General features: G+C 47.9%; 1 protein-coding gene across 8 annotated transcripts in view; it reads left to right on the top strand.

Annotated features, from left to right (window-relative positions):
* Positions 1 to 1,054: 1,054 nt before the first annotated feature.
* DMBT1 (deleted in malignant brain tumors 1) overlaps positions 1,055 to 27,738 on the top strand; it is a 54,601-nt gene continuing 27,917 nt past the window's right edge. The window contains exons 1-9 of one of the 8 annotated variants that reach the window (XM_070481563.1): positions 1,055 to 1,142; positions 9,663 to 9,716; positions 14,379 to 14,408; positions 16,784 to 17,095; positions 18,378 to 18,422; positions 20,302 to 20,625; positions 21,697 to 21,726; positions 25,834 to 25,863; positions 26,883 to 27,206. In XM_070481563.1, coding sequence (XP_070337664.1) covers positions 1,082 to 1,142; positions 9,663 to 9,716; positions 14,379 to 14,408; positions 16,784 to 17,095; positions 18,378 to 18,422; positions 20,302 to 20,625; positions 21,697 to 21,726; positions 25,834 to 25,863; positions 26,883 to 27,206 — 1,210 coding nt within the window. In that variant the 5' untranslated portion in view covers positions 1,055 to 1,081. The remainder of the gene's footprint in view (positions 1,143 to 9,662; positions 9,717 to 14,378; positions 14,409 to 16,783; positions 17,096 to 18,377; positions 18,423 to 20,301; positions 20,626 to 21,696; positions 21,727 to 25,833; positions 25,864 to 26,882; positions 27,207 to 27,738) is intronic. The other 7 variants (XM_044749403.2, XM_070481567.1, XM_070481558.1 and 4 more) reach the window with 7 other exon arrangements.

Here is a 27,738-nt window from a genome sequence, read left to right as displayed (position 1 = left end):
GGGTTCATGCCATCCTTCCAGAATGAAGCACCAGGAGACTACGGGTTAATAGCTCATGTCAAGGAAGCCCAGGTGTCACCTGTTGCCTGGGTGTCTCAGCTGAGAGGCCAGACACCTCGCTCATCCAGGCCAGGACAACAGAGGCAAGTCCTGCAGAGCCGTGTGCTTCTAACCACAAGTTACCAACCACCAAGAGCAGCTGGATAAAGGGAAAGGACAGGCAACCTTCTTGGTAGATTGGAGGGGGTTTGCCAGAGTCTGGTGATAGAGACAGGGGTCCCAAAGGGCAAAGTGATATCTACAGAACAAACCCAAGGAGAGGGCTTGTGTGCAAGGTAGGAGGAGGTCGGGGGCAGGATTTGTGGCTTTGCCAAGCTCCCAGTGTCATACAATGTGAATGCTTCGGGCAAGAAATCAGAGCCTGTGAAATGGTTGGAGGTGGTTCGGTTTGAGGTCACGTGTTTCTCAGCTCCTGTGCTATGGAAGTAGTGTGAGCTCCAGAAGATGGGGCCAAAGTTAGGACAGGCCCATGGAACCCATGGCCTTCTCCCTCATGGCTTCTACTCTCCAGTCGTGCCTGCACTAATGCCATCCTCATTTCTCCAAGGCCAGGGGCCAACGAGATCATGCCCTGCCAGGACAAGTCATTCCACAGAGATGCTGTTCCCCTTGGCACCATGTCCTGTATTTGCTCAGCAGCCCACATCCTGCTCTGTCCCCAACCTTGGGGCTGATTTCCCACAAGGTAATTCAAATTCTCCAAGATTAAAATCAAGCCAGTATTCAGGGAGCACTTGTGAGTCTTCGAGGTTCACCTAGAAGGAAGCTGGAAATTGTATCACTAATGGCAGTGCTTTTGCTGTTGGGGACTAGCCAGATGGTTCATAAGACAACCATTCAAACACACCTAAGCTGTTCCCACAGATTAGCCATCAATTGTTAGCAAGGTCTCTCACTTCCTTTATATTGATTTATGGCAGCAATGGAAATATACCGCCTCACCCAGAGAACACGCCTCCTTCCAGCTAGGAAACTATAAATGTCAAGGTGTTTTTACTCAGATTGAGAAGAACCCAGCAAAATGGGGATCTCCACAGTCATCCTTGAAATTTGTCTTTTGTTGGGTCAAGTTCTATCTACAGGTACTATGTCTAATTATTATATTCATTAATTTCAGATCATGTCTAATTGTTCCTTGGTTCTAGACATTCTATTCCAAGGGGAGTTTTGCATCAAGAAGAGGCAATTCTTTGCTGATAATTGTAATTGCAAGGATTTACAAGGAATGGCTCTTTTTTATTTTGTTTCTGGCTGGGAAATACAACAGGTGTAGTTAGAAAAAGCCAATCATTATGTCAGTGTTGTCAGTGAGTCACTCAACTAAAGAAATGATTGATTGGTCTTAGAAAAATTCTTGAAGTTAAAGGAAAGTTTGTGTATATTATTATGAGGCTCTAAAACTTCGCCATAATTGGTTAAGCGCATAGTTTGCGCACTGTAAAAATCAGCAGAAAAGAGCCCCAGTAAATGCTCATTATGTGACTTCTTTCTGCAGGTGTGTCTGGCTTGATAATTAATATTTACTGACGAAAATCAGGTCAAGTAGCTGATCACAGACAAGACCATAAGAATTCCAAGTCTGCGTCTGTCACTCGCTGCTTTAGACAAACCATTTGGAGCTCAGTAACTCAACCATGTCCTTGTGTTCCTAGAGTTTCAAGGGATAAAATGTACATGAAAGAGCCATAGGCTAATCAGTGCGACTGTTGAATCTCAGTGTCTTTTACCGAGATACCAAATGAACAGCACGATTGGCCAGTGGGCCTAGGTCTCTCTCTATCTCTGTCTGATTTTCTGTCTCTCATCTGTCTGGCCTCCAGCATCTCTTTCCCTCCTTCCCTTCCTCCCCATCTCTCTCCCTCTGTCCCTCCTTTTTTCTTCCTTCCCTCCTTCTTTCTCTCTCTCCCTCCCTCCCTCCTTTCCTTTGTTCATTTCTTCCCTCCTTCTTCTCTTCCACTCGCTCCAACTTTTTCTTTGGTGTCATCTTTTGCTACATTCACGAATTCTGGAAGACAGGGTGGAAGTATCCTAATTTCCAGATAACTTTCAGACCTCTCACTCCGACCCCCAGGCTTCTTTGTAGGGGAAGCTCTGAAGATAAAAGTTTGTTTGGGAAATTGCTTTCACGGAAGCAGCATGCCAAACCCAACCCTTGAGGCCCTGGTGATGGGGAGCAGGCCTGCACTGTGTGTTAGGCGTGTGCATCATGGTGACACCGGGGGGCCAGCTGGCAGACGTTGCCCACCTTCCTTCCTTGTCAGGAGGATGTCAGCGGGTACAGGCTGGGCGGTCTGGGGGCTGGAGAGTGTGTCTCCATCAAAATATTTGACAACGAGAGGCAGTGTTCTTGGCTCCAGCTTTAGAAAGTTAGTCCCTGGCCTTGCACTGGCTCTAGGTGACCTGGGATTCCTGTCAGTCCCTAAAGCACAGGGACTGCCCCGTCCTCGTCTGCAAAGGGGCTCAAGGCAGCGGTGCCTGTGTTGGGGGACCTTGAGGTTTCACTGTGATGCTCTGTGCGTGCACATGCACAGACGCGCACACACACGCACGTGTGCCTGAATGTGCCGTGTGGAGGGGGGAATCAGCCCTGTGCAAAGTGCTTCCTGGGTTCCTGGTACTCAGCCCAACGCGGGCCCACAGTCTCTTGTCTAGATCTGCTAACAACCCAGAGTTAGGTATCATTATTTCCACATTGCAGATGAGGAAACTGAGGCTCAGAAGGTTACATGCCTTGTCCAAGGTCAGCAGCTGGTGAGCAGCTGGGCCAGGACTTGAAGCTGGAGGTCAGCTGGCATTCGGGAGCAGTTACGGCCTTTTTCCCTCGCTGTTCCTTGCAGAGAGCCGAGGGGATGAACTGTGGTGTTTAGCTCAGCACTGGAGCCCGGGGAGCTTCGTGCTGGGCGAACCGCGGCAGCAGGCACGCTTCTCAGCTCTGGTCTCTGCACAAACTCTTCAGAAAAGTCAGTGCGCCCAGGCCTGTGCAGGGCAGGCGGGGCGGTGGAACTCCTGCTGCTCCTAGCTGTGTCTTTGGCTCTGCCGCTTATCAGCTCTGGGGCCTCTGCAAGCCTCAGTTTACTCGTTTGTAAAATGGGCTTGTGTTCCAACCTCATAGGGTCATGTAGAAATGAGGTCACCCAGGCAGCGTCTGGCACATAGTGGGTGCCCACCAACAGGCCATTGTTCCTCTTCTAGGCACTTTCCCGATGTCTTATCCTAACACAACTTCCTAAATGCAAACTGGTATCTTGGATTAGACCCTGGAACAGAAAAAGGAAAAACTGGTGAAATCGAACAAAGCCTGGGGTTTAGTTAGTGGGAATGTACCAGTGTTGGTTTGATAGTCGTGACAAATGCCCCACGGTAATGTGAGACATTAACATTCGGGGAAACTGGGGAGGGGTATTCGGGGACTCTCTGAGGTTTAGTACTCATTCTGCAAGTTATAACTATAAAGTTATTCTAAAAGAGTTTTTAACTTGACTTCCCTCGGTCCTGTTTCTTCAAGGCCAATGTTTTGCAAGATGAGAAAGTAATAATTGCTTACAAACGAATTCCTAGCATATTGGTCATCCTCAACATTACGCTTCCCACAGTTTATCAGGGGTTTTGGCCATGACTAGTGCCTTAAAATAAAGGAGAAAATCTAATGGAGAGACTCGGGCAGTGTGAGAACGTCTTTACTGGGGTGACATTTGGATTGAGGGCGCGCCTCTGATTCCCTTAAGTGACGGGTCCACACAGACTTCTGATCTCTCCTTGAACTGCTCGTTATTGCGCAAACTCCCCCCGCGTTACGTAAGTCAGTCGCTAGGTGCCGAATGGCAGGGAGGAGGAGAAAGGCGGTGGAGCAGACTCGGGTTCAGGCCCTGCGCGCAGCCTGGCACCCTGCCCCGCGGCCCCACCCGCCCGTCTTCTGCGGCCGCGCGTCTCTCCACACCCTGCCGTGCACACCCGCCTGGGATCATTCCCCCCGTGTCCCATGCTGCTCTCCACCCTGGGGTTTTATTGGTTCTGCCTGTTTCCCGGGACACCTTGCAGCTCACTATCTTGCAGCACACAGCAACCTCAGGTGCTCCAAACCTAGCCTCCGGCTGTGGGAACTGCGCGCACTTCGCCGTCTGCCTGGAGCTCAGTCTTCGCCTCCCCCCACTTCACCTGGCTAAATCCGGCTGCTGTTTTTATCTTTTTTGTGCTTTTGGGTGAGGAAGATTGGCCCTGAGCTAACATCCGTTGCCAATCTTCCTCTTTTTTTTCTCCCCAAAGCCCCAGTACATAGTTGTATATCCCAGTCATAGATCATTCTAGCTCTTCTATGTGGAATGCTGCCTCAGCATGGTTCGGTAGGTCCACGCACAGGATCCTAACCGGTGAACCCAGGGCAGGCTGCTGAAGAGGAGCCCAAGAACTTAACCACTCAGCCAAAGGCCAGCCCCCAGCTGCTATTGTTAAATACCAGGGATACTGATCCATCCAGGAATTTGTCCCTGACATATATTCTCAACACACACAGACACACACATACACAGACACATCCATACACACACAGACACACACAAATACACACAGACACACACATAGTGTCATAATTCCTTAACACAGCACCTTAACTCCTGCACCAAACTGTCTGTGGATTTTTCTAGCGATCCTGCTGTGCTGGGCGTGCCTGGAGGGCAGGGACCATGACTTGCTCACTCAGTACCCAGTACAACACTTTGCATGGCTAAGAGCCTAACAGGGGGCCTGGCTCACACTGAATTTAATGCAGCAGCCTGAACCCCCCAGTGTCCCCCTTCCAGGGCAGGAGAGAGGGTGTGAGCCCTCCCCGGTGCCGTGTGACATTTTCGTCTATGATGGACCAGGTATGGGACTGTGGTCCCATAAGATTAGCACCATAGAACCCAGGTGTGTAGTAGGCTATACCATCCAGGTGTGTGTGCGTACACTCGATGATGTTCACACCCAGACAAAATCCCCTAACCTGGCATTTCTCTGGACGTATCCCTGCTGTTAGGTGACGTGCGGCAGTGTATAGTTTATGGGGAGGTAAACACATTATCAGGAACAATGTCAACCACATCGTCTCCATCACTGCATGTCATTATTCCAAAATGGTTTGCTTTTTTGACAAGTTGAAATGGAATCTCCTTGTTTTAACTTGAATTTGGGAGCCCGCGTGGTGGAGCTGCGTCCCACAGCTGCTGTGGGGTCAGTGCACCTGACCTCAGATGTGAGCCTCACTACTTAGTGGCTGTGTGACCTTTGACAAGTTGTCCCACCCCTCTAATCTTTGGATTTCTCGTCCATAAAATAGATGTGAGTAATAATTCTACCATAAAGCATTTTATGAAGATTAAATAAGACAGGACCGGTCAAGCACTTGGCTCAAAGCCTGGAAAGTGGTAATTAATCAAAAATACCGGTTCCTCCCCCCCCCCAACCTTCTCCTCTCTCCCTCCTCTTCTCGCTCTCTGCTTTCTCTACCACTAGCTTCCTGCTCTTTCTTTATCTTCTGGTTCCCTTTCCCCTTGGTCTTTTCCTTGAGCCTACAAGCAACATTCCTCCCCACCCTGAAAGAATCTGCCTCCTACACCACCCCCAACGCCACCTCCCACCTTCAGCTTCAAACCACGCTGTCGCTGCACGGTTAGCGGAGGAAAGGTAGGAGCTGGAGAGAAATGCAGAGAAAAGGTCCATCACCCGCCCTCCTGTCACGCGAGACTGCCGTTGTTCAACTCTGTGTTTCTTTCAAGTTATATGTACGTGAGTGGTATCACTAAATATACAGTTTTCCTCTGATTTATCTTTATATTCTGAACATTTTAGCACGCCATTCACAATTTTCGGACATTGAAGTTGTTTCAGGTTTTCTTCTTTTTTTTTAAAAAAAATTTCACTTTATTGAGATATAATCAGCAAAATCGTAAGCTATTTAAAGCGTACCTCATGGTGATTTGAGATACGTACACACTGTGCTGTAAGTACACATCCCAGTAATTAACACATGCAGCACCTCACATATTGATCTGTTTTAATGCGAACGTTTAAGTTCTGCTCTCTCAGCACCTTTCAGTTGTCCAGTACAATGTTGTCGAGCACAGCCACCGTGTTTTGCGCTAGATCCCGAGAGCTTATCCACCTCATTGCTGGAAGTTGGTGTCCTTAGACCAACCTCTCCCCAGCTCCTCCACCCGTTTCAGGTTCTTTCTATATGGAGGTTACCGTGAAGACCATCCCTGCCCGTGCATCTTTGCTCACATTCTAGAAATTATTTCCTTTCGCTAGATTCTTAGAAGTGGAATTACTGAGTCAAAGAGTTGATCATTTTTAAGGCTTTTAAAATACACTGATAAATGATTTTCCAGAAACACGCCAGTTCTTTCCATTCTCAGTAAAAAACAAGAGTGGCAATTTTCTACACCTTCTCCAGTTCCGAATATTATTGTTCAAAAATCTTGGCTGAATTGCTGGATGAAAGATGGCACCCAGTTATTTTAATTTGCATTTCTTTGCTTATAGTGAGAGTGAACATCTTAAGCCACTTATATTCCTTTTCCTTGAATTGTCTGTTTGTATCCTTTGTCCCATTTGTTTGAAAGGTTAGTGTCTTCCTTGTTGATTTATGTAAACTCTCTCTATAATTTGGATATTAGTACTTTGCTCATTATATTGATGACAAGTATTTTCCCAGTTTGTTGTTTGCCTTTTAATTTGGATTTTGAATTTTTCCACATAAATATTTTATATTTTCACGAAATTAAATTTATTGCTGTTTTCCTTAGTGGATTTTAATTCTAGAAACTTCTTATAGAAACTGGATAAACATTTAACTAGTTTTTTTTATTTCTGTGTGTTTAAAAAAGATATCTAATTCTTTGTTTCTGAAAATTATTTTGCTTTCTGGTGTGATGTAAATATCTAAAAATTTATTTCTATATTTTAATTTTTATAGCTTTATTTGTAATATTTTGAGGCTAATACTAACTTTTTGAATGGTGACTACTGTAAAATCTTTTTTTTTTTTTGCTGTGAGGAAGATTGGTCCTGAGCTAACATCTGTTGCCAGTCTTCCTCTTTTTGCTTGAGGAAGATTGTTGCTGAGCTAACATCCGTGCCCATCTTCCTCTATTTTGGATGTGGGATGTCGCCACAGCCTGGCTTGATGAGCGTTGATAGGTCTGTGCCTGGGATCTGAATCTGCAAACCTGGGGCCACTGAAGTGGAGTGTGCTGAAATTAACCATTATGCCACTGGGCCAGCCCCTAAAATCACTTTTTAAAGAAGCAACCAATCAAAGAAAAGCTTTGCAATGGGAATTATATTAAAGCTGTGAATTTGTTTAGGGCGACTGACATTTCCATATTCAGTCCTTCCGTCCAGACACCTGGTTCATCTCCTCATCTGCCAGGAGGCGGCCAGGAAGCTTTGTATAGAGTTGGTATTTTTATTCCTGTTAGAATATTTTGAAGGAGAGCTTCATCCACAGTGTCTCTGCTTCCTCAGAGCCTGTGTTAACCCACATCTTCCCCTCTGCCGGCTCCCGTCTGGTGTGATGCCAGGACCTCACATGGGGTCCCCCGCTGGACTCCTGGACGCCCCTCACTGGAGCCCTTCATCCCCTGTCCTCTACCTGCTGACTCGGATGACTCACCCACTGGAGCGAATTTCCCCAGGACAGTGGGGGGCGTCACGTGATCTCACTGTCCCCTGCCGGGTGGAGTCGGGCATCCAGTAGGTGCTCAGGAACGGGCGGAAGGAGCTGTTCCTTCCCGCTCTCTCGGAACTGCTGTTACTTTTCCTGTACACAGGCTGCGGGACAGCAGTTTTCACACTTTAGTTTGTATCAGAATCGTCTGGAGTGCTTGTGAAAACACACATTGTCGGCACCACCTCCTGAGTTCCTGACTTGTGTCCGAGGAAGGCCTAAAAATAGGCCTTTTCCACAAGTTCCCAGGTGTGGGCTGGCGCTGCTGGGCATGGAACCCGCTTTGAGAACCGTTGCTCTAAAGGAGCTCCTTTCTTATGTGACTGGGACAGGCTGTTGGCCGCTTACTCAAAATGTCGTTTAAAATGAGGAACCATAAAGTATGATACATACGCGTTGTTTTAACTTAGAACGTCAGCGTGCTGTGACTCGCCGACGTGTGGCCGGCGGCTCTAGCTCAGTGGGGTCTTCGGCAGGTCTGCAATGTCTTTCTCGCACAAACCACACGATTTTGCGTATCTCTAATTTCTAATTTCAGTTTCTCTAAAGTGGAGCATGAAGTGAAAGACGCTTGCAAAGAAGTGTGAGCGCAGAAGTTCCCCTATTTGTTTTACGTCTTTCTTCTACTTTTTGCTGTCTCACTCACCTGATTTCTTTTTAACATCTTGATTTTATTTCCAAAGCATTAGGCCTTACTTTCATAGAAAAGTGTCTTTCTTCTTGTACCCATATTTCATCAATTTAATATTTTATTTAATTTAAAGCCAAGTACAACTGGCGTAAACAGGTTTGGGACTCATATCTGCCTCCAGTTGATCACACAGCTTAGTTGGTTGGAGCAGAAGTTGCTGAGCATGTTAGAAATTAGCCTACGAGCCCCAGGATTCAGGGGTTTACAGAGAGGATGGAGAGCCCTGGTCCATCTGGCTAGGGGGATACGTAAAGGTCAGTCAAGAGAACTTCCTGTCTGCTGCCACCTCTGGGATGCCTCTCATCCAGTGTAGGCAGAGATTGCTAATAAAAATGCAATACAGGGGCCAGCCCGGTGGCAGAGTGCTTAAGTTCACATGCTCTGTTTTGGTGGCCTGGGATTCACAGGTTTGGATCCCGGGCGTGGACCTACATACCGCTCATCAAGCCATGCTGTGGCAGTGTCCCACAAACAAAATAGAGGAAGGTTGCCGTAGATATTAGCTCTGTGATAATCTTCCTCAAGCAAAAAGAGAAAGATTGGCAACAGATGTTAGCTCAGAGCCAATCTTCCTCATCAAAAAATAAAAATAAAAAATAATAATAAAATAAAATTTAAAAAATACTTGAAAAAATGCAATACACTCAATTAAATTTGAATTTCAGATAAAAATATTGTTTTCTTAAGTATATCGCACATAATATTTGCAATATATTTATAGTGAAGAAGTAGTCATTCATCTGAAATTCAAATTTAACTGCGTGTTCTGAATTTTATCTGGCAACCATACTTTCAACCCATTTTTCCTGACACGTCTCTACCTTCTTCCAAGCCTAGATGAAACCTCCTCTCCCCTCTGGGCCCCTCCTGCCCACAAGTGCTCGCTCCGAGAGTCCTCCTCTCCCTTTTCTCTGGGCTCCTCAGAGGTGGGTGACCAAGTCCAGCTGCTGAGTGGCTCTGAGCTCTGGAGGACTGAGCCTTCCCCCTGTGGCGGGTCCCTTCTTCTGCCGGACTCTGAGTGCAGCGCCTGCCGTGTGGTCAGAGATGGGTCCATATTCACTGCAAGAGTTACTTAATGAGGGACAGGCCCAGCAAACGCTCCAAGGTGCAGTGTGAGGAGCCCCTCCTTTGTTCAAATCAGCAGGGGGTCAGATTCCTGCTTGTTTTCAGAGGAGCTCTCATTTGGCTTCTTTTTCTTTGTATTTTCAGCAACAGTGGGAAACACCATGGAAACCACTTCTAGGGAGACACAGACGCCAACTGGTAACTAAACTCTGGGACTGGGAGGTTGTGGGACCCAAGGCCACCCCCAAGGACTCAGGAGGGGCTGCTGCAGAGAAACCTGCTGGGTTTTAGATGTAGGACAGGAAGGACCTCCTCTGACGGGGTCCACCTGGGCCCTCAGCCCCTTCCTTATGAAGGTCCATGCTGACCAGAAGACAGGTCCGGGGCCTCCATGCCAGCCTCTGCCCAGCCACATGTCTTTCCTAAGATCTCTGCCCCCGAGGCTGCCCCACTGACTCAACGTTGAGTGCTCATCAGAATCAGCTAGGGCATTTGTTTGAATGCAAGTCCTTGGAATTCTCCTCATCCCCCTCCAGAGACGCTGATTGGGAGGGCTGAGGTGGGGCTCAGGAATCTGCATTTTCACATAACTGAGAATAAGGACGCTCTGTAGACCACACATTGACCACCCGAGCTGCCTGGCCCCGGACTGAATGCAGGTTTCATGTTTGTGATGTAACTATGGAAGCACGACTTTGCCAAGAGTTTCCAAAGGAAGTGACAGAAGATATGTGCATATATTTTAAGAGCTACTTGCTGTTACTTATTTTTTCTTAATGCCTATATTTGCCTCAATGTCAACTGAATTTAGGTTTTTCACATTTTCCCAAATGGTTCTTGGTTACGTTGTAGCTCAGACTTGTCGATAGAAAGGCTTTTCCACAAGTACATTGCTAACCTTGACATGCCTTTCACAATGGCCTTGATCTCCTTGTCACCTCATTTGGCAGAACCAGTCCTCCCAGGACGCTTCTAAGCAGGAGAGACCACAGCATGGGCTCGCTCTGTGCTGTTTCAGGGGATCATGTTCCCTGCCTTCAGGGACTTAGGGTCTAAGGGAAAGACAGACACTAATCAGCTGATCACTCAGTTACAATCAGAGCTGTGATCAGTGCTGGAACCGTTGATCAGCCATCAGAGAGAGCAGTCCCGAGAACGTCACAGGTGAACTGAGGTCCAGAGCCGGTGTGGGAGTGAGCCAGACAGAGCAGGAAGGAAGAGTGTTTCTCTGGGAGTCACTGTCACTGCTGGAGTCTTAGTGAAGGCCGCCAGGTGACTTCCCATTGAAAACTGAATTTGGCGAGTTTATGGAAAGTAGATTAGCGTGGACCACCTGCCTTGCAAGGACTACAAGGAGTGCCTGGGAGCAGGCAGCGGCTGTGACAAAAGGCAGCACAGGATGATAGGTAACAGCATGGACAGTAGAGTTGGGGTCTGGGTGTCCTTGGGCTACCTTTATAGCATCTGTGCCTCAGTGTCCTCAGGTGTAAGTGAGGATGGGGTTGGGGGAAGGATTAAATGAGACCGTGCATATAAATAGCAAGACATGGGATTCTCTTCACCAGCCACGAAGATGCAATAACTCTTCAGTAGACATTTGCTTCAGTTCCAGAGCACTTTCCAGAGCGCTGTTGGAGTCACTACATGATCTTCTTAGGCTTCTCTTCCAGAACAACTGGAGTGGCCCATCTAGTAAATATTGGTTAGGTTGATGATACTCTGCTTTTGCTTTTTTTTTTTTTTTGGAGGAAGATTAGCCTTGAGCTAACATCTGCCAATCTTGCTCTTTTTTTTGAGGAAGGCTGGCCCTGAGCTAACATCCGTGCCCATCTTCCTCTACTTTATATGTGGGATGCCTACCACAGCATGCTGTGCCATGGAGTGCCATGTCCGCACCCGGGATCTGAACCGGCAAAGCCCAGGCTGCTGAGAAGCAGAACGTGCAAACATAACGGCTGTGCCACTGGGCCAGCCCCACTCTGCTTTTTTTTTAATGCAAAGCTCTTCAGTCTTACCCCAATAGAGCCCTAAGGTGCACCATGTCCAAATGTGCACAATAGGTGCTTTGGGAGATTTGGGGCAATGGCTGAGTCCAGATGGAAAGGTGCCAGCTCCCCTGGAAAGGGACTAGATCTTTGTGGAGTATTTTGAGAGATCTCTTGTGGCTTTTCCTAGTTGGTCCCTCTGACAGCTTGACTCTCTTGGACACTGATTCCCCAGTGCCAGAGAAGAGTCTCTTTCCATTTTCTGGAAAACAAATAAGTGGAAGCTTCTTTCTCCAGGTGATTTACCCCCATTCCCCAAATGGCAGCCAGTGTCATCTACAACTATGTGGTTGATTATTGGAAGAGTACAAGTGGGTCTCACTAAATCTGTGCAAAAGAGTTTATTCTGAATGCATGGACATAGCACAACCGGAGACAATTTCAATGTTCTGTTTAGTGTTATGGATGAGTATTGTCAAGACCCAGGAGCTCAAAGCTTCTGAATCTGATGCAGATTCTGACACTGACTTCCCTGTGACTAAGCAAGATGCCTGGAGCCTGTCAGTGGGAGTCGCATGGTGTCATCTGTACTGTGTTCAAATAGCAGAGTTTTGAATGGAGGACTCTCTCAGGCCTGTCTGTCAGCTTGTCCTTGAATCTGGGAGTGGGGATGGTGTATCAGAAATGAGGAGGGGGTGTTTTGGTGCAGATGTTTCCAGTTTTGTGGCCTCTATGGAAAGAATATCCTGGCTGTCTGTTTCTGTTATGAATTGCTTCTTCATGTTCAGGGTGTGTAGTCACCTGGCCTCCATGGCCCTCTTATGGCCATCAACAGCGTGGAGCAGGGCAGCTGGAAGAGTCCATTGTGGACCCCACGTTCAGGGTGCAGAGACAGGGGATGGAGTTCTCTGACAGCCAGTACCCCACTGGCCTGTGGTTCCATGAGAGAGATTCAGGTCTCTGACCGCTGACTGCTGCTCCTGGCTGGCCTTGCATTTCAATAGTAGCTGAGAAGTTTCTCAGACGCCTTAGCCCTCCCTGTATGAGGAAGCAAGAAACAAAGGATTATGAAAGCAACCTTCCTAGAAATTCTGGTAAGAATTTAAACATAGCAGATCTCCTTGCATTAAGGAGATTGCCCTACATGAGCATCATAAAAGATGAAAGTGAACCATTGCACGTCCCTTAGCAAAATGCGGTGGTCCACATTCATGCTGCCAAATATCATGGATGAGATCCTTTGCATTGAGGTGGGCGAGAGCCCTACGTTTTATTTCTGCACTTAGAATTATATTACTGATTCCTTGATTCTTAGATCTGAGGAAATTCATCTGAGATATTGTCATCTGAAGCTTCGTAGTGTGAGATTTCAGGTGTACAGTCAATTTCACCATTATCGTCAGCATCCAGGGTGCTGCTCTCTGTCGCTTTGCATTCCTCTTCTGCTTCACCAACTATTGTGAAACATCTTCCTTCATCAATTTTCTTCTCTCTGCCATTGTGAACAGACAATGGAAAATTCTGAATTCCTAACTGCATTCATGACAGCTAAAAGCACACTATAATGACAATTTCTCCAGCCTTTAAAAAAATACCTTCTTGAAAGATAATGCAATATTTTGGGCATTGAAGAATGATGGTTTATTTCACCATTTCATCTTCCTTCTATGCAATGCCCCCATTCTTCCATATTCTTATCATATTTTTTTAATAATAGTAATTGATGAATTAATAACAGATGAGTTATTTCCTTGAATGACGAAGTAGAAGCACGTTTCAAGATACAGGAAAATGAGATCACTGAGAACTCATAATGTATCTTGGATTTACACAAGGATCCAATGAATCCATATAGTGACTGTAAGATAGAATGAGTTTCATTCCAGTTTTTAATGAATAAATATTCTTTTTTTTTTTTTAGAGTAGGTGTTTTTAAAGATTTTATTTTTTTCCTTTTTCTCCCCAAAGCCCCCCGTACATAGTTGTATGTTCTTAGTTGTGGGTCCTTCTAGTTGTGGCATGTGGGACGCTGCCTCAGCGTGGCTTGATGAGCAGTGCCATGTCTGCGCCCAGGATTCAAACCGACGAAACACTGGGCTGCCTGCAGCAGAGCACGTGAACTTAACCACTCGACCACGGGGCTGGCCCCTGAATAAATATTCTTTTTGAACTTTGTAAGACCTTTCAAAATATGTAAAAGTCATGAACTATCAATCTTCACAAATATAGTTAGAGCTGCTTAAAAAAAGAAACTCAAAAACTAAAATTGAGTCTGACAGACATGACAGTACACTGAGGGTTAACCTGAAGAGAAGGAGGCGTGGAGAGCTTTAGTGTGGCCTCACTGATCGTAAAGATCAGAGTTCTCTAGATTTTGTGTTTCTTCAAGATAGAGTGAAAATTTCTCAGGGTATGGATCAGAAGGAACAGGATATCTAACATCCGAATATTAACTTATTTAAGCGGCCTTGGAGTGACTGTTCCCAATGCTGACTCTACTCAAATTTCAGACTCGAGGGTGATTCAACAGCCCCCCAAAATCCCTGACTCCCGCTTGAGCTGCCTGTCTTGTCCAGCCTTTCTTTCTGAGCATAGATTGCGTCCTGTGACTATAAACTGTAGTGTTAGAGGGGCTGGTATGGACACATGTACTCTATTACATCTAAAATTATTGAGCATCTTGTATCCAACCCACTTGTTTTAATCTCCTATTGCAAAACCCCAAACCCTTAGCAAGAACACTGGAGGCACACAAACCCAAGATCAAACCACAGCACCACCTGGCATGATTGTGAGGTGAAGCTCTAGTCAGTATCAGTAGATCATTTACCAATAGTGGACACTCCTATCCAAGATGAGTTTTGTTTCTTTCTAGGTCTGTGGAACCCCCAGACTCCCGCCTATGGTAAGACCTTTCTCCTTCCTTGTCTTCCCGGGGTTTTGCTCGTTGGCTGGGTCCACCAGTTCTGCTGCTGCTGCTGTTGGCTAGTTGAGGCTTAGTGTAGTCTTGGCCACAGAGCAAGTGCCTACCCTTTAGAAAGCAGGGATGGAGAGGGAGGGGTCAAGGGGTGCCAAGAGCCTAGGCACATCCCAGACGAACACTCAGCCAGTCCCATCTTTCATTCTTCTTCCTTCTTCTGTCACCTCCCATCCATCCATCCATCCATCCATCCATCTATTCATTCATCCATCCATCTATTCATCCATCCATCCATCTATTCATCCATCCATCCATCCATTCATTCATCTATCCATTCATTCATCCATCCATTCATTCATCCATCCATTCATTCATCCATCTATTCATCCATCCATCCATCCATTCATTCATCTATCCATTCATCCATCCATCCATCTATTCATCCAACCATCCATCCCTTGCATGACATTGGCTTCAGTTAGCAGAGACAGTGCCTCTTCTCACTGTGAATGACAGTTTTCTTGAAGATAGCTGACATCCTCCCAGGGCTTGCTGTGTACCCTGCACAAAATTATTTTCATATATCAAATGAATCAATGTATTAAAAAGCACTTAAAACACTGCCTGGCACATAAGGCTCAACTAATGCACATAGGAAGTGCTGTTATCGTGAAATCTTCCCAACAGCACTTTGATGTGAGTAGTGTTATGACCCCATTTTGCAGATGGGGAAACTGGGACACAGTCAGGTAAGTTGTCAATAGTTACATGTCTAAGGTCACATGGTGGGTAAGTGTCCGGGTAGAGATTCGAACCCAGAAAAGGTGCCTTTGCCTTCGTGCGTGATTCTTACTAAATGTATCCGTCTCTCCTCCTTCTCTGCTGTGAGAGTGTGTGACATTCACTCCAACTTTGACATATCGGGGTCCTTTACATGCTCACTTAGCACAGCTGACTCTGCCAGAGAGTTCTTGGCTCAATGAGTCGACGCCACACCCTGACCTTTCAGAGCACGCCTTGAGAGCCTGCCCGGGAGAGACTCGAGGGGCAGCTTTCTGGGGATTGACACCCAGCTAGTGCCAGGCTGAGGCAGGGAAACTGAGAGCTCTTCTGCATTCTCAGGAGTGACCAGAAAGGGACAGTAAGAAGGGCTGAGGAAGCCCAAATGCACCTTGGGAATACCCCAGAGACAGTCCAATGTACCTACTCTCCCTCCTTCCATGACCCCTCCTCTTACAAGAGACACAGCAACCACCTGCCCCCTTATCTTCCATCCCATTCCAACCTCTCTGGTCACTCCCTGAGCAGAAATCTCTCGTACCCTCAAACTAACGGGTGAAAAGCCAGAGCGAGGATTTGGCTCCTTCTGTCGAGATGTTGGGCTGGATCCCTCAGGACCTGCTGCCTGTTTTCCTTGCAGAATCAGTGAGGGTGATTTAGCAGGACCATGTCAGACAGGAACAGGTTACCTGCTGACTCCCTAGGTGTGGTCATCTTCATGGGCGGAGCTCAGGATGTCTAAGCCCCTTACAGGTGGGTTGATAGGGTAGGTCAAGGCCCAGTCTTGGACGAACGTCATCTTTGGCTTACCCTGATGTGAGTGGAGAGTATATTGAGGCATTTGGGGCAGGAAAGTGACTGGAACATATCTGTACTTTCTAACGATAAAATTTGAGTCAGTCTGAGGGAGACAGATAAATCATCTCAGCATGGGCATGGGCATCCAGTAGGCCCTCCACAAATGCTGGTTGAATCAATGAAGGTGAATGGACTAGAGAAAGGTGGGGCCAGGGTAGGGAGATCAGCTGGGAGGCCCCTGGAGAAGACCAAGTTCAAGAGAAGGAAGGCCTAACCTGGCAAAATGGTGGTGGGAATAAAAGGAAAGACGACCTTGGCGATAGGTTGGATCTAAGAGGTGAGGAGAAGGAATAATCAAAGATGACAAGCTAATTTCCAGCACAGTTGAAGGGGAGCACGGTGACGTTGTTGACTGAAATGGAGGAGAGGATCTGTGTTGAGCATGGGGTGGTGGGCTGGGGTATCCAGGAGGCGTTGACAATGTTGGTGTAGAGGTTAAGGCTGGGGTTGTCAGGGCTGATCAGCCCTGGAGAGGTGGATTTGGGGTCCTCTTCCTGGAGAGCTCTCAGAGTACATGAGGTCCTTTAGTGGGAAAAGATAGAGTAAGAAGAGGGCTGAGACAGTGCTTGGGAGAGCAGCCATACGTATGGTCCCGAGAGAGGAGAAAAGTCAGTGAAGGAGACGGGGCGGGGGTCTAGAAAGGAGGAGAATAGACAGCGCCAGGAGGCGAAAACCAGGGATGGAGACCAAGAAGACGAGGGCTTTTCACTGTTTTGATGCAGGTCTGCCTGTGAGGCTGGTGAATGGAGGCGACCGCTGTCAGGGCCGGGTGGAGGTCCTGTACCAAGGCTACTGGGGCACGGTGTGTGATGACAGCTGGGATGCCCAGGATGCAGATGTCATCTGTCGGCAGCTCGGCTGTGGCCTTTCAATGTCAGCCCTGGGTGGGGCCCACTTTGGTCAGGGCTCAGGGAATATTCTCCTGGGCGCAGTGTACTGCTCGGGATGGGAGCCTTACCTGTCAAGCTGCCCCCACAGCGGGTGGTACAACCATGAATGTGGCCACAGAGAAGACGCTGGAGTTGTGTGCTCAGGTAGGGCAGGCATCGCCTCGTGCTGTCACCTGTGCCACTCTGAGGACAGGGGCTCCTGCTGTCCTCATCCTCACTGCACATGCACATAACGGGGTTGCAGTTTACATGCTCCACTCTGAGTCATGTCTTCTTTGAGGTTAGAGGGCAGGTGTTACTGTCCCTTTTCACAGATAAAGCAATGGAGGCCCAGAGAGCGCAGGTGACTTGCCTGAACTCCTAAAGCTGGAGGTGGTAGAGGCGGGTTTCAAACTCAGTCCCCTTCAGAACTTGCCGATACAATCACCCAGAGGACACCTTCCGATGAGCAGCATCATGGCCGTCCCTGTCCTGAGATGACCCAATGCCTTCCTAAGGGGCCCTTTCTCCTCCTTTTAAAGGAGGGGAGAAGGATGGGGGACTTCTGGTCCTTAACACTTAAGTCTATACCAGAATCGGAATGAGGAGTAACCAGTGTGTTCTCAATACTGAGGATTACATGACAAGCAATAGATATTTACATATTCGGCGATAAAGAGAAATTCTCCCTGATTCAACCAAGCAAATCCCAGTGCTGCATTCCTCCCTGGTTCAGAGTCCTGTCAGCACTGAGGCACCAAGGGGTCCTTAAAGCCACAAAGAAACCTCTGAGGATACTGCCCGTTGTGTGCCCCAAGGGGTAGTTTGTAGTTAAACTGTCCATCTTTAGAGCAACCTCTGGCATTTGCCATGTGGCCTGGGTTGTGCACACGCTGCCATGCACAGGATGTGACCCTGGTAATCCAACCACCACAGGAGTATGGGCTTCCCAAGAGAATGTGGCCCTCCAAGCTGTCACTTGGAGCAGGTTTAATTCAGCATTTGAGGCTGCGTTTTTGGAAACTGTCATCCTTCCTAGTTGGTACCACCTTTCAGGGATATCTCAGCGACAGTAGACGTTTGTCATTTGGGGTGTGTTTGAGCCACAGAAGTAGGCAGTTAGTATTTGAAGTCCAATCTTGTGAATCAGGCAGGGTGTTAATCAACGGGGTGAGTTTTTGGATGGTGACTGTGAAAGCAGAGGAGGCGGGAGGATGATGACAGGAGCCAAGAATGTCCTTGGTGGCATCTCAGCATTGAACGAGGGCTGGCAAAATGACCAAGAGATGAGTTCTGTTTCATAAGAAAGAAACATAGGCTTGTAGGAGTGGGCGGGGCTTCTGGATCTCTGCATCTACCTCTTGCTTCAGAGCTGAGGAAGCAGAGGGCCAGCGCTCCTTGAATGAGGGGCAGCATTGAGTGACCTCTTCTTTTCTTCACTTTGTAGGTTCTTTGATTTCTACAGAGGTACCCCTGACAGCTACTGTGGAAGGTAGTGTTTGTTCTGTGGAATCCATGTTGGGCTCATTACTCCACTTCACCCATAGGTGATCTCTGATCCAGAAGGGGTGCTGAAGGTGTAAGAGGTGGGAGTACTCCGCTCCCAAAGGGGAGCCCTCTGAACAAGGCCTCAGGCCTGAATGGGTATCCTTTCCATGGACAATGTCCCTGAGGTTGGGAAGGAATCAAGCTGCAGAGGCATCTCCAAGGACCTCTAGGGTGGAGGTTGGAGTCTTGTCTCCAAGGAGGTCCTGTTGCCCATGCTCAGTGCCCAGCCCTGTGGTCTGAATGATGCATGCTGACCCCTGGCCAGGCTGTGGTGCTGGGTCTCTGGCTGCAGGGCCTGGAAAGGCAGGTGCAAACCAGCTGGGCCAGCATCCTTGCCTGTGCCCTTTCCTGAGCCCATCTTAGGCCACCTTGGTTCCTTCTCAACATAGAGGAACCATGGTCCCTCAGCCTGTGGGTATCAGAGGTCTCGTGCACCCCCCCCGGGTCCTCTAGTGGGAGCGCTGGGAGGTACAGTCAATATAGCCTGAGGTTCTGGCAGCTCAGCTTTGGGAAGGAAAGTCACTGCCCATCTTCTGGGGAATCTTTGGCCCTAGGACAAGAGGAAGGACAGCCTCCACACCAAGGTCCCTGCCCAGGAGTCAGCATGCATCAGCTGGGAATCCTGATGGTACACATGTCAATACCAGATGTGCAAGCCAATGATTAGACAAGAGAAATCAATCAGAAGCATAGAGATGGGAAGAGTCTTTTGTCTCCACCCCTGGAGCCCTGCATAGGTCCCTGTGGGAAGGTCAGAATCAGGGTCCATAGGTTGTCACAGAGATATTGCCCCCAAAAACAGTCTTTTAGAGTGGACGAACTCAAGGCTAAACAGGTTTCTTGACATTTCCAAAGTCACCCAGCAAGATATAATTCAAGCCCTGAATGACATCTCCTTGGAAGATTCTACTTTATTTTCGGTCCTTGAGTCCCTCAGAGGAGTCCTCACTTTGTAGCTTCTGTTTGTCTCCCCTTCTACAATCTGTATATGCAGGGACTACTATAACAAGCACTGAGACTCCGGCTGCAGTCGGTAATGGATAGTTTCATATGGGTCCTTCTCTGAAGCTCATGATGCGGAGTGTACCAAGGGTGTGACTCTTATTCAGGGAAACTTTTAGAGGATGGGGTGAGAGTGAGTGTTGTGAGCATGTTGTGCAAAGGGAGATCCCATGTGAACCAGCGAGCCTGGCTTGAGTGGGAGCCTCCTTCTTGGTCCATGTACCAGAAAGAGGGGAGCAGTCTGTCTGAACATGAGGTCTTGAGGAACCTGTGTGTTTTGGGTCAGTGTCCACTGGGATCTCTGTCATGTCCACAGTGCCAGTTCTCCCTCTGCACAGCTCCGTGCTGACCCTGGCCATTCTGGCCTCGAAGACCCAGCTGTGGGGCCTGGAGAACCAGTTGTGAAATGCTCTCCAAAGCAACCTCAGAGCCCCGGACCAATGTCAGAGCTCCTGCTAGGACATCCTGGGGCATCAGGCTACTCTTCAGCATGAGCATTCATGAGTCACAGGTTCAAAGGACTTGGGGCTCTGCCCCTGTGTGCTCAGTGAAGGAACCTGTGAGTAGTTTCTAGGTCCTCTCCAGGATGCAAACCAGGACCTGTGTATTTTTAATTCAGAAGCTCTCATGGATTGGGTTATGGAAGAGCAGTCGGTGTCCGTATAACAGGAGGAACTGTAACTTAGGCATGTTAAGGGTCCACCCCTGATAGTGATTCTCTCAGGGATCTTTGTCTACTGGGAAGAATTATGAATTCTTTAGGGGCCTGAGACCCTGTCTCTCAGTAGGAACCTGCAAGAAAATGCTGTGTTCTCCTCTAGGGACCGAATCGGGTTTGGCCCTGAGGCTGGTGAACGGAGGGGGCCGTTGTCAGGGACGGGTGGAGGTCCTGTACCGAGGCTCGTGGGGCACCGTGTGTGATGACAGCTGGGACATCAATGACGCCAACGTGGTGTGCAGGCAGCTCGACTGTGGCCGAGCTCTGTCAGCGCCAGGAAATGCCCGTTTCGGTCAGGGCTCGGGGCCGATCGTCCTGGATGACGTGCGCTGCTCAGGATATGAGTCCTACCTGTGGAGCTGCGCCCACAACGGCTGGAACAGCCACAACTGCGGACATGGGGAAGATGCCAGCGTCATCTGCTCAGGTGGGTCTCCTATACATGATGCGAAGAATGTAGCACAGAGCCGAGTCACGATAGTAACGAGGTCTGTCCTCCTCCAAATCTTGGTTTCTCCCTCCGGGAAATGGAAATAACAGTGGTGCCTTGGATAAGTTATTTTCCTCTAAGTGCTTCTGTTTACTTCTCTGTAAGACAAGGGAACCCTACCATCATGGGTTGTCACAAGGACCAAATGAGATAACGTAGGTGAAATATTTGCGACAGTGAGTGATGGAGAGTGAATAATCATAGTCATCATCATAATCTTATTGCTGTAGCAGTTGACACTTGTTGGGTGCTGACTATGCGCCAGTCAGTACAATAAGCATTTCATCTAGATTCTTCTCATTTAATTCTCCAAATAACTCTATGAAGGGTGGTAAGTCTCAATAATGACCACCTCTGTCATTTTATGGGGAAAAAAGTCATTTCATCTCCCACTGTCTCTGTCAGCACAAAATCTCTTGAGCTTTTTGCACTAAATGACCAAATAGTTAGTAATCTGTGCTTTTAGCCATTCCCTTCAGCTAGTTGAGAACTGGTAAATTAAATCAAAGCCCTCCACCTCAGCTCCTCACGCCCATTAATACAAGCTGCATATGCTAACTTTTCTCAAAGAAGTAAGAAAAGCAACGAACCTGCATTTTTGAACAAGCCTCATTTGCTTTTCTGTGGTTACGAAAGGTTAGTTTCTATCTTAATGAAAAAAGACATATCTGCAGCACGAAATATGCAGAAAAAAATGGACAAATTCTTGAGGAGTATTTCATTGAAGTTATTTTTAAGGCATCCATAGCCATTTTTTTTTATCACCACATTTCCTGGGTCTAGTTTAGCATTTTGCGGTGCACACACGAGAGACTCCAGAAGTCCATATCAATTTGAAGTAAATTTCGAGAACAGATGTCGGATCTGTTGACATTGAGCTACCCGATGTTGCTACATCTCTACTTCAGAGTCAAGTGTCAGAAAGGCAATGGTTCAAAGGTGGATTTCGCTCAGGATCCCTGTGGATGAACCCCACACGTGTCTGATTTTTCTTTTATTCCTTTATAGTTTCTGAATCAGATCTTCTCACAACACCTGGTAAGTACTTGGAAAAGAATATCTTGTATTTGGTTTATAAACTATTTTTCATCTTCAGAGTAAACACTGCCTCACTCAACTTTAATGAATAGTGAGAGTTCTGCATAAAAGTATGATTTGTGTCCCTTCTAGAAATACAAAGGCAACAGAAACTTCTTGAAGGCGTAGTCTAAATGCACCATGTGGTTATACAGGCACGTCGTCCTCAATTTCATTTTGCCTTCGACTCAAATTTCAGGCCATATCAGGATCAAGGAGGGCATGTGTTTGAATGCAGGTCCTTGGAATTCAGGTCAGCCCCTCCCGAGACTCTGACTGGGGAGGTGGGACTAGAGAATCTGCATTTTCATACAACCGAAAATCAGGAGGGTCTGTAGACCTCTCATCGAGCACCCGTGCTGCCTGGCCCAGGACTGAATGAAGTTTTCGTGTTTGCAATATAACTATGGAAGCACGACTTTGCCAAGAGCTTTCAAAGGAAGCGACAGAAGATATGTGTATATATTTTAAGTGTTACCCGCTTCTACTCACTTTTTCTTAATGCCTATATTTGATTTAATGTCCAGCTCATTTAGGTTTTCACCATTTTCCCAAATGGTTGTCGACTGCATCATAAGTCTGACTTGTGCATAGAAAGGCTTTTCCACAAGTACATTGCTAACCTTGACATGCCTTTCACAATGGCCTTGATCTCCTTGCCACCTCATTTGGCAGAACCCGTCCTCCCAGGACGCTTCTAAGCAGGAGAGACCACAGCATGGGCTCGCTCTGTGCTGTTTCAGGGGATCACGTTCCCTGCCTTCAGGGACTTAGGGTCTAAGGGAAAGACAGACACTAATCAGCTGATCACTCAGTTACAATCAGAGCTGTGATCAGTGCTGGAACCGTTGATCAGCCATCAGAGAGAGCAGTCCCGAGAACGTCACAGGTGAACTGAGGCCCAGAGCCGGTGTGGGAGTGAGCCAGACAGAGCAGGAAGGAAGAGTGTTTCTCTGGGAGTCACTGTCACTGCTGGAGTCTTAGTGAAGGCCGCCAGGTGACTTCCCATTGAAAACTGAATTTGGCGAGTTTATGGAAAGTAGATTAGCGTGGACCACCTGCCTTGCAAGGACTACAAGGAGTGGCTGGGAGCAGGCAGCGGCTGTGACAAAAGGCAGCACAGGATGATAGGTAACAGCATGGACAGTAGAGTTGGGATCTGGGTGTCCTTGGGCTACTGTTATAGCATCTGTGCCTCAATGTCCTCAGGTGTAAGTGAGGATGGGGTTGGGGGAAGGATTAAATGAGACCGTGCATATAAATAGCAAGACATGGGATTCTCTTCATCAGCCACGAAGATGCAATAACTCTTCAGTAGACATTTGCTTCAGTTCCAGAGCACTTTCCAGAGCGCTGTTGGAGCCATGACGCAATCTCCTTAGGCTTCTCTTCCAGAGTCACTGGAGTGGCCCATCTGGTAGATATGGGCTAGTTTGATGATACTCTGCTTTTTTAAATGCAAAACTCTTCAGTTTTTCCCCCCTTACAGCAATAATGTGCAGAATATCCAAATGTACACCATGGGTACTTTGGGAGATTTGGGGCAATGGCTGAGTCCAGATGGAAAGGTGCCAGCTCCCCTGGAAAGGGACTAGGTCTTTGTGGAGTATCTTGAGAGATCTCTTGTGGCTTTTCCTAGTTGGTCCCTCTGACAGCTTAACTCTCTTGGACACTGATCCTCAGTGCCAGAGAGCAGTCTGTCTGCATTTTCTGGAAAACAAACAAGTGGAAGCTTCTCTCTTCAGGTGATTTACCCCCATTCCCAAAATGGCAGCAAGCATCATCTACAACTGTGTGGTTGAGTATTGGAAGAGTGTAAGTGGGTCTCAGTAAATGTGTGCAAAAGGGTTTATTCAGAATGCATGGACATAGCACAATGGGAGACAACTTCAAGGTTCTGTTTGATCCTATGTATGAGTATTGTAAAGACCTGGGAGCTCATAGCTTCTGAATCCAACGCAGATTCTCACACTGACTGCCCTGTGACTAAGCCAGGTGCCTGGAGCCTGTCCATAGGAGTCACATGGTGTCATCTGTACTGTGTTCAAATAGCAGAGTTTTGAACGGAGGACTCTCTCAAGCCTGTCAGCTTGTCCTTGAATGTGGGAGCAGGGATGGTGTGTCAGAAATGAGGAGGGGGTGTTCTGGTGCACATGTTTCTAGTTTTGTGGCCTCTGTTGAAAGAATATTCTGGCTGTCTGTTTCTGTTGTGAATTGCTTCTTCATGTTCAGGATGTGTTAGCCACCTGGCCTCAGTGGCCATGTTATGGCCATCAACAGCGTGGAGCAGGGCAGCTGGAAGAGTCCATTGTGGACCCCACATTCAGGGTGCAGAGACAGGGGGTGGCATTCTCTGACAGCCTGTACCCCACCAGCCTGTGGTTCCGTGAGAGAAATTCAGGTCTCTGACTGTTGACTGCTGCTCCTGGCTGGTCTCGCATTTCAATAGCAGCTGAGAAGTTTGTCAGATGCCTTAGCCCTCCCTGTGTGAGGAAGCAAGAAAAAAAGGATTATGAAAGCAACCTTCCTAGAAATTCTGGTAAGAATTTAAACATAGCAGATCTCTTTGTATTAAGGAGATTTTGGTACATGAGCCTCATAAAAGATGAAGGCATACCATTGCACGTTCTTTCTGCAAAAGCTGATGGTCTAAGTTCTTGCTGCCTGATATCATGGATGAGATCCTTTGCATTGAGGTGGGTGAGAGCACTACGTTTTATTTCTGCACTTAGAATTATATTGCAGACTCCTTGATCCTTGAATCTGAGGAAAGTCATCTGAGATATTGTCATCTGAAGCCTCATAGTGTGAGATTTCAGGTGTATGATCAATTCCACCATAATCGTCAGCATCCAGGGTGCTGCTCTCTGTCGCTTTGCATTCCTCTTCTGCTTCACTAATTATTGTGAAACATCTTCCTTCATCAGTTTTCTTTCTCTGCCATTATGAATAGACGATGAAAAATTCTGAATTCCTAACTGCATTCAATGAAAGCTAAAAGCACAGTATAAAGACAGTGTCTCCAGCTTTTAAAAAAATGCCTTCTTGAAAGATAATACAATATTTTGGGCACTGAAGAATGATGGTTTATTTCACCATTTCATTTTCCTTCTAGGCAATGCCACCATTCTTCCCTATTTTTATTATATAGACCTTTTTAATAATAGTACCTGTAGAATTAAAAACAGATTAACTAATTCCTTGAATGACGTGGTAGATACCCATTTCAAGATGTAGGAAAAATGAGATCACTGAGAACTCATAATGTATCTTGGATTTACACATTGCATCAATGATCCATATAGTGACCGTAAGAAGGAATGAGTTTTATTCTATTCTTTGGTGAATAAATATTCTCTTTGAACTTCGGAAGACCTTTCAAAATATAGAAAATTCATGATGTATGAATCTTCACAAATATAGTCAGACCTGCTCAACAAAAGAAACTCAAAAACTAAAATTGAGTCCGATGGAGCTGATGGTACGCTGAGGGTTAACCTGAAGTGATGGGGGTGTGGAGAGCTTTAGTGTGGCCTCACTGATGATAAAGATCCAGAGTTCTCTAGATTTTGGGTTTCTTCAAGATAGCGTGAAAATTTCTCAGGGTATCAGAAGGAACAGGATATCTGACACTCAAATATTTCCTGATTTAGGAGGCTCGGAGTGGCTGTTCCCGATGCTGACTCTACTCGAATTTCAGACTCTGGGGTTATTCAACAGCCCCCTGAAATCCTTGAGCCCTGTTCAACCTGCCTCCCTTGTTCAGCCTTTATTTCTGAGCACAGATTACATCCTGGGACTATAAACTGTCGTGTTAGAGTGCCTGGTAAAGACATGTGTACTTTATTACATGTAAAATTATTGAGCACCCTGTATCCAACCCACCTTTTTAAATCTGCTATTGCAAAACCCTAAACTGTTAGCAGGAACACTGGAGGCACACAAACCCAAGAGCGAACCACTACGCCCCCTGGCGTGACTGTGAGGTGAAGCTCTATCCAGTGTCAGTAGAAGATCATTTCCAAACAGCAGACCCTCCTATCTAAGATGAGTTTGGTTTCTTTCTAGGTCCATGGAACCCCCAGACTACCGCCTATGGTAAGATGTTTCTCCTTCCTTGTCTTCCCGGGGTTTTGCTCATTGGCTGGGTCCGCCAATTCTGCTGCTGCTGCTGTTGGCTAGCTGAAGCTGAGTTTAATCTTGGCCACAGAGCTACTGCCTGCCCTTCAGAAAGCAGGGATGGAGAGGGAAGGGTCAAGGAGTGCCAAGACTCTAGGCGCATCCCAGATGAGCACTCAGCCAGTTCCATCTTTTATTCCCCTTCCTTCTTCTCTCACCTCACACTCATCCATCCATCCATCCGTCCATCCATCCATCCATCCATTGTGTGACACTGGCTTCCGGGCAACTTTTAGGGGATGGGGTGAGACTGAGTATTGTAAGCATGTTATGCAAAGGGAGATCCCTTGTGAACCAGAGAGCCTGGCTTGAGTGGGTGCCTCCTACATGGTCCATGTACCAGAAGATGGGAAATGGTCAGTCTGAACAAGGGATCTCAAGGAATCACTTTTTATTGGGTCGATGTCCAGTGGGATCCGTCTCTTGTACAAGTGCCAGTTCTCCCATCTGCACAGCTCTGTGCTGACCCTGGCCAAAGTGGCCCGAAGGACTCGGCTGTGGGGCCAAGAGGACCAGTTGCGAAATGGTCTGTAAGCCAGCCTCAGAGCCTCAGATGAATGTCAGAGCTCCTGCTACGACATCCTGGGGCATCAGGCTACTCTTCAGCATGGGCATTCATGACTAACAGGTGCAAGCGAGTTGGGGCTCTGCCAATGGGTGCTCAGTGAGGGAACCTGTGAATAGTTTCCAGGTCCCATCGAAGATCCAGCTGAGAGGTATTGTTTTCCTTCTGAAGCTGTGGTGGATTGGGTTTTGGCAGAGCAATCACTGTACTTTTAATGGTGAAGCGCCCGAATTCAAGGAATGCTATGGATCAAACCCAGTCACTGACTCTCTCAAGGATCTTAATCCAATGGGAAAAATTACAAATTCTTTAGAGACCTGAGACCTTGTCTTTCACTAGGAACTTACAGGAGGAATGCTTTGTCTTACTCTAGAGACCGAATCGGGTTTGGCCCTGAGGCTGGTGAACGGAGGTGACCGGTGTCAGGGCCGGGTGGAGGTCCTGTACCGAGGCTCGTGGGGCACCGTGTGCGACGACGACTGGGACACCAACGATGCCAACGTGGTGTGCCGGCAGCTGGGCTGTGGCTGGGCCACGGCGGCCCCGGGAAGTGCCCGCTTCGGTCAGGGCTCGGGGCCGATCGTCCTGGACAACGTGCGCTGCTCAGGCCAGGAGTCCTACCTGTGGAGCTGCGCCCACAACGGCTGGAACAGCCACAACTGTGGTCACCACGAGGATGCCGGTGTCGTCTGCTCAGGTGGGCCTCCGAGATCCCCGGACCCCCTTCTGGCGGGACGTTTGCTGAGAACGGCCGCACGTCCCACTCCAGGGCCCCTCCCCACCCCAGCCTCTCCCAGAGATCCTGTGCCGCCCGCGGTTTCCTGGGGGCAGCTGGCCGCTACAGCTCGACCTCCCCTCTTGGGCCAACCGTGAGGCACCAGGACTGCTTGGGAGCAATGACCGCACAGTGGGTCCCAGAGAGCGTCCACCGCGCCGTGCGTGGGCAGACCAAGCGAGCCCCCGCCTTCTCGGCGGGGCCGACCGCTCGGTCCACACACCCGCTTTTCTCTGGGGCTTCCTTGTGGGGGCGCGCGGCTTTGGCGGGGGCGGTTGGACAGCGGAGCGCCCTGACCCCTTGATGGGTGCATGCCTTGGGGTCCTGCCAGAAGCCGGCTCGGAGGACAGGATTCGAGGCTCGCCTGTGACTTGGGGAGGGCAGGAAGAGCAGCGGAGAAGTGTGGCGGGGCGTAGGGCAGGGCAGGTGGCCGCGGCCCGGAAGGCCCGCGGGC

This window comes from Equus asinus, chromosome 2 (assembly GCF_041296235.1).
Source record: "Equus asinus isolate D_3611 breed Donkey chromosome 2, EquAss-T2T_v2, whole genome shotgun sequence".
In the NCBI taxonomy this organism is placed as follows: Eukaryota; Metazoa; Chordata; class Mammalia; order Perissodactyla; family Equidae; genus Equus; species Equus asinus.
This window is presented reverse-complemented; position numbering and strand designations above follow the sequence as displayed.